We start from the raw sequence: 10,737 nt of genomic DNA on the forward strand, positions 1-10,737 counted from the left end.
CTTTATGCACCAAGAGCTTGTAACACTCCAAAGAGAAAGGAAAAATTGAAATCGCATCATATGACCCCTTTAAATTCTCTCTAATAAAAAAAATAAATAAGTCACTTGATGTTTCCAGTGGTGGGTGCAGAAACATCTGGTTGATTTTATTCTGACATTTCAGTTCCTCACTATATCAGCTTGACTTATTTTTCTTCTGTTTTTGCTTAATTTTCTAAATGTGCAACTCTAAGCCAATTTGATCAAAAGTGACAGTTAAAGCATTTATAGTGTTACAAAAGATTTCTATTTCAAATAAATGCTGTTCTTTTAAACTTTCCATTAATCAAAGAATCCTTAAAGAAAATGTATCAGTTTTCACAAAAACATTAAGCAACTGTTTTTGCATATTAGAACCTTTTCTGAAGGATCATGTGATACTGAAGACTGGAGTAATGATGCTGAAAATTCCGCTTTGTATCACAGGAATAAATTATATATTGTAATATATATCACAATATTGCTGTTTTTACTGTATTTTTGATCAAATATATGCAGCGTTGGCAAGCACAAGAGACTTCTTTCAAAAACGAAAAATCTTACTGACGACAAACTTATTTTTTCTTCTTTCTTTATAGTTGTCTAATTTCTATTACTTTGACGTTTTTTCTTTTCTGCTTTTCTTAACATTCCTGCGCTATCATTCACTCATTTCCTGTGCATTCGTCAGTATACAACAGTCTCCCATTTAGTCGCAGTGTGGGCGAGTTTACCTCATCGCTGCCTCCACTGGCCATGCACAGTAAGTCGCAGCTTGTGTGCCTGTCTGTGTCTTTCGTACACACGCTAACCCCCCAGTTAATTTGATGCTGTTTTCCTACTTGTGACACTTCATTGCAGTGGTGTAAAATCTGATTTTCCTTATATATATATAAGCTATGTGCTCCTGATGTTGTTCCTGCGCAGAGGGAAAAAGCGTTTTGGGTCACATTGAGCTGTACTGTGAATATAACACACCATTCTTGAGATTAAGGGAAAAGCTATCTTGACACAAAGTTTTTAAATTGTGTTACATTTATAATTCTATAATATATTTTTATTTGGACATAATATGCATTTTATGTATTTGTTACAGATTTATATATTTAAAAATAGTAAAAAAAATATATATAATAATTATTATTTTAAAATTAATGCAATATAAGTTAAAAATTATTTTAAAATATAAGCAATATAAATTAATCATTTGAGTTTGTGTGTGTGTATATATATATATATATATATACACACACATGCACATAAATGTGTGTGTGTGTATGTATATAGCATGTGTGTGTGTGTGTGTATATATATATATATATACACACACACACACACACATAAATGTGTATGTAATACATACACACACATTTATGTGTGTGTGTGTGTGTATATATATATATATATATACACACACACATACACACACATGCTATATACATACTATGTACAGTATATAGCGTGTGTGTGTGTGTATATATATATATATATATATATATTCTTCACACATATATTATTAAACAATTAAAATGCTATTATATAAATTAATAATAAAAAATAGGATTTCCATGTTGTTAGCTTAGTTATTATAAATTATCCTTAATTTATTAAAACAAAATATGGTAAATGGCACAAGGTGCTCCACAACAACAAAACTTAGAGGGAGCATTGCTGTTGAACATTCTCTCCCTCTGTCACATATTTGCTCATCCTTTCTTTCCTTTCCACAGGTAGCTCATCAGGACTAGCTAATGCCAACTTTGCAGACTTCGAAAACTTCCCCAAATCTTGCGGTGCTGATTTCGCCTCATTTAGCTCCACCCAGAGTAACTCAGTGGGAGAGGGGCATAAAGTGGAAGCAGTCAGCGTCTCTGCAGACCGGTACGCAGCCCTCGCCGACCTCGACAACATGTTCGGCAGCAAACCTGAGCAAGGTACATCCAGGAATGAAATGACAGTTTTTGAACATTGACTCATTTTTCTGTCCATTTTTCAGTCAAATGCTATGTGAAGCTACAAAGCACAAGAAATCTTTTCAAAATCTTATTTATTATTACAATAAAAACTGGGGTACAAAAAATGGCTAAAAATAACCACTTTCTGTCTCTCTCCACAGGAACGAGTTCAGCCCCTCCGTCAGCAGGTGTGGGCCCTCCACCTCCACAGGCGGCTCTGTTGGGCGGCAATCGCTACGCTGCTCTAGCTGTACTAGACAATGTCTTTAGCTCCTCAGCGCCAAACGTGAGCGGCTACAACACTGCCACCACCGCACAAGGGTGAGACTAGAAAGATACATGGCCCTTTACTTCTCAATGTCTTTTTCTCTGGCGTGTTAAGCTCTCTTTCCACTCTCGCATTCAGGTCTATGTTTGGATCCTCTACGGCTGCTCCTCCAGTTCAAGCACAACAGGGTTTACCCAGCATGCGTCAGGGTTTTGGAGGTAAGCATCTTTGAGATCTATTTGAGATATCCATTCTGTAAATCTCTTACATCTCTCATGTGTTTTTTAATAGGACCTTCGACGAATCCATTCGTCGCTCCCGGGGCGGTGCAGGCCCCTCCCACTAACCCGTTTCAGACCAATGGAAGAGCAGCAGTACCAGGAGTGGGTGTGGCCACAGCAGGTATGGGCGGGGCTTAGGTCTACCTGCTAAATCTTAGTTTAATTGAGTCGCAGAGAATCTTCTCAGAATTCACAGCGGGCTTTGTCCTCGGTTTTAAACGAGTTTAAGCAGCTCTTGTTTTGTGTCTCATTTATTTAACACACCAGAGGGCTTTGTGAAGAGTTTTAAGTGGGTCAGATACCCCCGGTATCCATGCTAGGAGCTAACAGCTTGAGATCGCTTTTACACACGTAAGATACAAAGGCACCGCAGAAGAGCTGCAGAGATTTTTGGGTCTCTACATCCCTGCGGCGGATAAATGTTGTGTGTGTTCGTGTTCCAGAGAGAGAAAGAAAAAAGACAGGAAGGGGAGGCATCTTTGGTTAAATGTGAATGAGAAGCAGATTTTTTTTGTCCCCTGAAATTTATATATAGGCCAAAAGTGAGAGAAAAGCTAAACTGGAGTGAGCTGCGACTGATGGTTTTGTCTGGTTGTGTTCTTGACATGCTGATCAGATATGTTAGGACCCCTGCTGGGTCAGGCTTACCCTGCGGCCCACTTCGGTATGTCCGTCTCTCTCTTTCTCTCATTTTCTCCCTATTCTCTCTTCCTTTTCTGGGGCTTGGCCTTGACTGTAGACTAGTTGGCTTTATAAACTACGCTGACCGCTATTCTGTGGTCATCCTGACCTTTTGACCCCATTAAAGAAAGGTGTGCTTGCGTTGTCTTTAATCTGAGGTTGATGAACCCCAGATAAAGTATCAATATCCCATGTTCACTTCAGCTGTCATTGAAAATGAAAATTGAACAAATGCATATGTTCAATAGCCACTTAAAAGTGTGTTTATTTCATGAGATATAAAATATCAAGCCAAGTGGCATCTTGCAAATGCAAGAGCTTTTCTCAGCCACTTGTTTTGATGTTTTGTTATGTAATGCTACCGTTCAAATGTTTTGGGGTACGATTTGTATGTTTTGGAAGAAGTCTATTATGCTCACCAGGGGCATTTGATCAGAAATACAATAAAAGCAGAGCTGTTGTAAAATATGATTACAATTTAAATTTACAGTTTTTAAAATGTAATTTATTCCTGTGATGGCAAAGCTGAATTTTCAGCATCATTACTCCAGTCTTCAGTGTCACATGATTTGGTTCCTCTTATGATTCATGCTGAAAACAGTTCTGCTGCTTAATAGTCATATTAGATACATTTCCTTTTTCCAAAACAAATCTGACCCCAAACATTTGAACAGGTTGTACAGGTGTGTGTGTGTATATATATATATATATATATATATATATATATATCCAGTAACTCCAATTAGTGTCAATCTCACACATTTTAACTGATTATTGCGTATTTCACAGCTAGCCATATTTTAACCATGTTCATACTTTTTAACCGAATAAATTAAATTGTTTTCACTGTGAAAAGATTAATGCTGATTCTAAGCGATTTTTATAAATGCATTTTGAAAATGTGATTATTTAAAATCAAATTGATGCAAATAGTTAATATGATATTTTTGAGTGCAGTTGGTTCTTTGTTCTGTATTGTCTTTCCTCCTTTTTTGCTGTGGAGCTATTGTCATGTTTTGTCATCTGTTTTGCAGACTCATTGCCACAGATTTCTGTACTCAGGATAAAAATAGCACTTCCTTAAAGTCAACATGACCCTTTTTCCTAAGCTTACTGTGATTGATTTGTCAGTACATGTTACTTTAGGTTTGTCTTCCAAATTTAAAACTGAATTTGCTTTGACTCTTAAATAACTTTACTTTTCTCAGTGGAGTGTTGGATTCCTGAAAAAGTGACATTTCAAATCCACTGATCAGTTAAAGTTAATTAGTCAGCTAGTTCAACTGTTGTTTAAAGATTGTTTCAAGTGAAATTGAAGAGCAAACATTATGTCAGTGCATCTCACAGATTGGCCAAGAACGGCATGTGTATGTATGTCAAACTGAGATGTTAGCGCAGAGCTCTTTGTGTCCCACAGCCTCTTTCGGTCCTCCGTCCATGAGCATGCCGACTGGGTTTGGAAACGCTGCTGCGTACAACCTTCCCACCAGCTTCAGTGGAAACTTCCAGCAAGCGTTTCCTGGACAGCCGTTCCCCCAGCAGCACGCGTATCCCCAACAACCCAACGGTAGGGTCTGAGAAAGACTTGCTGCAGTGATTTTAATGCCATTATATTCATGGTGTACAATTAATTCCAATGCCATGCAGCTTTTTGTAGAATGTTTCAGCTGTACTTCAGCGAAAAAGACTGTTTTACATGGTCACATTTCTTTTTTTGTATTCACATATTTGTCTCTTTTTCATTAGGAGGTTTTGCTGCATTTGGTCAGGGTAAAGTCACTCCGTTTGGACAGAACATGACGCCTGGAGTAACCAACAATCCCTTCCTGGTGTGTTAAATTACAGATTTTGATTGATTGCAATCTATAGTATATATTTAAATTTTTTCATTTATGTATTATAATTATATTTTTAAAGTCTTCATTTTATTCCAAATGTTACTTTGAGTCTCTTCATTTCAGTCATTTTATTTGTATTGTATTGTATTTATTTGTATTTATTAAGTCAGATCTGTTATTAATTTACAATTAATAATTAATATATTGTACATTTTATAGCTTACATTCTACTCTAAATGTTAATTTGAGTCTTACTTTTATTCGTTTACTTTACAAAAGAATTAAGTTCAATCTTATTAATGTATAATTATAATGATAGATAGATATATAGATAGATAGATAGATTTTTTTATATTCCAAATGTTAATTTAAGTCTTACTTTTATTTGTTTATTTATAAAATAACTTTATTTTGACGCTAAATCTGTTGGGTTTCGGTTTCTTCTTGTCATCACATTTATCTTTTTTCTTTTCTCTTGCAGGCAGGGGCACCAGCAGCACAGTTTCCTGCAGGAGGCTCATCCACAAACCCCTTCTTATAGCACGCCCTTGTCCTCCGCTCCTCCGGTGGGCGGCCCGTGACTCGTTCGCACCTCTTGCACTGTTTTGTTTCTCAAGTAGCTTAAAAAAAAAACTATTCTTAAAGGAATTTTTTTATTAAATTTTAAGAGCAGAAGACTGAAAAAAACAGCAAAGGAATATATACATGACAGAAAACAAAACAGGTTGCAGAGTTGTTTGGAGAAAAGGAGCTTTTTTTTTACAGTGCTCCTTTTATCATTCCTGTGAACTGGCCTGACCTGGAAATCATCTGCACGACGTGGTGGAGTTATTGCAAACCTCCTGTTCATGTTAATGCTACAATTCTGTATATAATTCTTTCATAGAAATTGCTACATTTTAGGTCTTTGTGCATATCAGTATTTGTATCTTTAACACACACACACGCGTCCACACAAACACACACACATGCTGCATATACGGCATTGACGTCCACCATGCTGTGAATAACATTAAGCAAGAATGTGGAATCCCTTTTTGACATCATAGTGTTGCCTTTTTGTGCTTTTGGAGTTTCTGAGAATGAGGCAAAAACAGTTTTTTTTTCCGTTACGATGAGTTTAAACTACAAGACTCTTTTTGGATGTCAACTCCTGAATTCTTGAGACTCCGACGCAAGACCACTTATGTTACAGAAATCTAAGTTTATATATATATATATATATATATATATATGTATACAATATATATTAAAATGAATTTTACCTAAATCAAGTGTGATGGCTTAAACTTTCTGTACTTCCTGTTCCTTGTGCTCAGAACTTTGTTCCAATGATGATTTGTGCATCATCTTCTGCCTTAAACATTTCTTCTGGATACTCTCTCTGTGTTTCCGTCTCAGGTTTTCGGCACATCGTGGTATACAAACCACTCAAGAAGAAAATGAGTGCAATAATAGAAAAATATGTCCCGTAGACAGTAAACTGGAAGACAAGTAACACAAGAACAATGTAAATACATGTTCTGGATCTAATGCAAAATTAGCATCTGTGTCTATAATAATTCTGACCTATATGGAGGGTGTCCGGTAACCTCACCTGCGTAACAATATCCACCCCAAGCCCGCCGCTATCCACCACCACTGAGGTGATGATTGTCTGGAGGACCAGCGCACAGAAGGTGTTGGCTCCGAACACAAGGGCGTAACGCTCCATGTTCAACCCAGCTGCTATCTGGAACCTATGAAACAAGGACATGGATGTACTCATGCATTCACTGACTAAATGGAGATATGATATTAGTGTGTAGGTGTATTTTTCTTGCTGCTGCTTTATTAAATGTAAGGAAATTGTGATTTCCGGGCCTGGAAAAGTAATTGTAATTAATACAAATTTCTATAATTTATTTTTCTAGTTGTGCTCAGTTCTAAAAGATGCCATTGGCCGAAGTCATTTAGTGCAAATCTCCTTTTTTTTTTTTTTTGTAGCAAAAAACTTTAATCTGTAATGAGTGACTGGAAAAATCATGGAAATTCACCCTGTGAAGAGTAACGCAGTGAATGAAAATACGAAATATTATTAGATATTAGGAAATATTGTAAATGTAATTTCCAGGCCTGGGAATGTTTAGAAAATTAAGAATATATATATATTTATAATTTAGAATGTAGCTGTTAAGAATATATATTTTTCTGCCTTCTTAACCTTTGCAATGTGTATATTATTTATTTATTGCATCTACTGTATATAAACAGAGACTTTTCCATGCTTTGCTTTGTCAGCTCACTTAAAACAAATGGACCTGAAATTTGTCTGTCAGCATTACAGGTCCAAAATCTTCACCATTGCACCAACTAAGGTGAAACAGCAAGGGTCAGATAAGATAATGTACACCTTTCTGAAAGTTTATCATGCAATTATGCTGTTAATTTGGAGCGCGTATAGGTTGCATTCAGCAAAATTCAGTCCATGATAAAATGTAACTTGATTATTAATAAACATAATCTGTTTCTATTAAAGGGGTCATATGATGCTGCTAAAACGAACATTATTTTGTGTATTTGGTGTAATGAAATGTGTTTATGCGGTTTAAGGTTAAAAAAAAACATTATTTCCACATACTGTACATTATTGTTTCTCCTCTATGCCCCGCCTTTCGAAAGGAAAAATTGAAATCGCATCATATGACCCCTTTAAGTCACGTATTTTAAACAGAACTTACATGGCAATGGTGATGAGCAGCATGTACAGGCTCTTAAAGATGATGTAGCCACAGTAGCAGACCCAGATGTTTGCGCTGAAGACCATTGCGAAGAGAGCGCCGCCCTCCAGAGCCGAGAGCGCTCCCAGAGCAACCTCTCCCCAGCGAGACCAGTCTGCGGATGAAAAACCGATACCGTACGCCGCTGCAGCACCTGTGGTGCAGTATTGTACAATAAGAAACACAATATACATTTTTATTTATCTTTATAGTTATCGTGTTCTATCACTTTGAACCCGTTCTATATAGTATGAATATGGGTAGTATAAATGAAATTCTGACCTACTACATCCACCGTGTTTATATGATTATGTGGCCTACAGTATGATTTGTGTCACTTTTCTGCCAATCGCCAATCACAAATCCTCTACTGTGGCCTCATGGGATAGTAAAGTGTCCATCAAATGCGCATTTCAGAATCTCACCGGAAGTAGTAGGTCATTCGAGTACTTTGAACCTACATTTTATCTAAATACTGTGCATTCAGATGCACTATAGCTACTCTTTTGCCGTAGGCAGTTTTTCGCATTCTGTATGGTAGAGAAGTGTTCGATTTCAGATGCAACAATGGAGTTTATAGTGAGGTTAGATGCCATACGGAATTTAACATTTAACAATTTCAACACTGTGACAGGTAGACTTATAGACTTAAGTCTTACAATGGTAAACACTGTAAATATCCTAGATAAAATCATTTTCACAACTCACAATTGTCAAAACTGTTTTACGGAGTTTTGTCTTAAAAGCTTTTTTTCTGGAATGTTTCAGCAGAACAATCGGGGTATATAGTGCAATTAATTGAAAGCACTGTACTCCTATCCCTCAAAGCCTCATTTCCATTCCTGTCAAAAATATATGGTGCTACCCTGACTAAAGTTTATATCAGGCATATTTTCTAGAATCTAATAAGCTCACAATAAATAAGTGTCCCGTCTACTCACCAAACAGGTTTGAGAGGGCCTCCACTCCTCCATTGTAGACCGTGAAGTTACTCGACGGCTCCACGTAGTCCCACAGTGACTGGACGTAGTTCACCGTCTGGTTGTAGCCGCAGGTAGCCAGTGCCCACCACGCTGACCAGACAAGCAGCGTACGAGAGGAGAAACACTGCAGGAAATCCCTCCACAACCGGAGCAGAACATCACAGCAGCCACCTGGGATATCATGAGGCCAAACAGAGATGCATTCCATTTAGATTTTCTGGATTCAGCAGGTTAATATTTTATTTATAATATCCGTTAGTTATGACGCTCTTTTTTTTCAACTTGACCTTGTCATTTTTAATCAAAATGTCTCGATATGCCAGTAAAACGAGAAACTTGTTCAATCATTTAGACATCTTAAACCCTGCACTTTTCTCATAATCGACTACAAGCTCACATTCAGATCTACCTCCATCCAGTCAACATCCAGAAAAGATCTGTCACTAATTCCATTTCATTGCAGCTTTAAACATCAAAGACAATTAGCATTTTAGCTATGGATTCACTTTGGGATTTCCTGTGGGTTTTATATTTTAAATTCTTGGATAGATTGTAAAAGCAGAATGAGATGCGTTTTCCTGTTTTGTCCACTGACAACCTCGCATTTAGCAACTTGTTAGAAACCACCTTTTTGAAATCACAAATAAGCTTAGCTTATGTATTTTATGGCATAAATAAAATCTAAAAATATCTTGTGTTAACCACAGAACTAATTTCAGGCATTTAACCAAAAACCCAATCAAAAAAGCCATTGATTTTGGGACGATGGCGCCAGAAGTGCAAAAATGCCACTTATTTTAGTTGGTTTAGGACTCATTCCTGCAGCACTCATGTGATTTTACTAATATGACAGATTCGACTCATTAGTCCTACCTGTCTTGGAACTTTTTGCACTTGTATTATCACATTCAGCAGAAACTTCTGGTATTTGCTGCTGCCGTTTGGCTCCATCCAACTCTACGCCACCTTTTTGGCCATCGCTCTGAATATCCTCCTCTGTCCCAACATGCCCTTCACCATCAGTCTCTCCTCTAGCACTCCTCATTTGGTGGAAGAACATACTTGTCTTGGGCATTGGGAGAAGAATGGAGCCGATCAAAGCAATACCAGTGAGAACCAGTGTAAACACTAGAATGTTGTCATAGGACATCAGTTCAAAAGAGACTAGGATTTGGCCCAACACTGAACCAACGGTGTAGCCCAGCAGCTGGGCAGTCCGGCAGTATGACGTGGCTTTCAGGTAATGCTTCAACTCCACCACGCTGTAGAGGTACGTGAAGTAAGCAACGTCACACGACGTCACCACTCCATATGTAAACTGCATGGCCTGCATCTCTAGGACACCATTACACCACAGCAACATCGCCGTGGTGGAGAACAGGACTAAACACTGGAAGACCACCACAGGTTTGTAACGTAGCCAATCAGTGAGGAGGAAGACAGGAACCAGCACTGCCAGGTACGAGTACGTCCACACCGGGAATATCTGATTGGTTACCTTGGGGGGGAACAGTGATTTATCACCAACGACAAACTAGATTTATTGCACAAATCTATATATATATATATACTGTGTGTGTGTGTGCGCGCGTATATATATATATATATATATATATATTATTTCTGTCCACTGCATATTTCACTGCAGTATAGACACTTCTACAAATATAACTCAGTAATAACTATACCAAAATCAGAGTAACTAATTTACAGTGTTCAAAAAACTGCATGTAGCCTATAATTAATTAGTTCAATTACTAAAGAACAAGAAAAATATATACATATAAACATTAATACTGAAATAATAATATAAAAATAACTAATAATACAATATATGACTAAATTAATTATAATAATTTTAGATTAATTATAGCATGTCATGTATGGAGGACGAAACCTGCAAAAACAATAAATAAATAAATGCACAAATAAATAAATAAATGTGTGTATAAAT

At 37.0% G+C, this 10,737-nt stretch overlaps 2 protein-coding genes across 6 annotated transcripts in view; one reads left to right on the forward strand and one right to left on the reverse strand.

The window, feature by feature from the left end:
- Positions 1-6,086, forward strand: part of LOC107704749 (arf-GAP domain and FG repeat-containing protein 1-like) — a 26,264-nt gene extending 20,178 nt beyond the window's left edge. For 3 of the 5 annotated variants that reach the window (XM_016507745.1, XM_016507746.1, XM_016507744.1), the window contains 7 exons: positions 1,749-1,952; positions 2,135-2,294; positions 2,380-2,459; positions 2,533-2,643; positions 4,621-4,770; positions 4,950-5,032; positions 5,523-6,086. In XM_016507745.1, coding sequence (XP_016363231.1) covers positions 1,749-1,952; positions 2,135-2,294; positions 2,380-2,459; positions 2,533-2,643; positions 4,621-4,770; positions 4,950-5,032; positions 5,523-5,582 — 848 coding nt within the window. In that variant the 3' untranslated portion in view covers positions 5,583-6,086. Of the gene's footprint in view, positions 1-709; positions 782-1,748; positions 1,953-2,134; positions 2,295-2,379; positions 2,460-2,532; positions 2,644-4,620; positions 4,771-4,949; positions 5,033-5,522 lie in introns of all 5 variants that reach the window. The other 2 variants (XM_016507743.1, XM_016507742.1) reach the window with 1 other exon arrangement.
- A 270-nt stretch (positions 6,087-6,356) lies between these two features.
- The window catches only part of slc19a3a (solute carrier family 19 member 3a), a 5,597-nt gene continuing 1,216 nt past the window's right edge, over positions 6,357-10,737 (reverse strand). Inside the window, exons 2-6 of the mRNA XM_016507680.1 lie at positions 9,657-10,281; positions 8,742-8,954; positions 7,762-7,954; positions 6,639-6,780; positions 6,357-6,524 (exon numbers count right to left, since the gene is read on the reverse strand). Coding sequence (XP_016363166.1) covers positions 6,357-6,524; positions 6,639-6,780; positions 7,762-7,954; positions 8,742-8,954; positions 9,657-10,281 — 1,341 coding nt within the window. The remainder of the gene's footprint in view (positions 6,525-6,638; positions 6,781-7,761; positions 7,955-8,741; positions 8,955-9,656; positions 10,282-10,737) is intronic.

This window comes from Sinocyclocheilus anshuiensis, unplaced genomic scaffold, assembly GCF_001515605.1.
Source record: "Sinocyclocheilus anshuiensis isolate Anshui unplaced genomic scaffold, SAMN03320099.WGS_v1.1 scaffold758, whole genome shotgun sequence".
Classification (NCBI taxonomy): Eukaryota; Metazoa; Chordata; class Actinopteri; order Cypriniformes; family Cyprinidae; genus Sinocyclocheilus; species Sinocyclocheilus anshuiensis.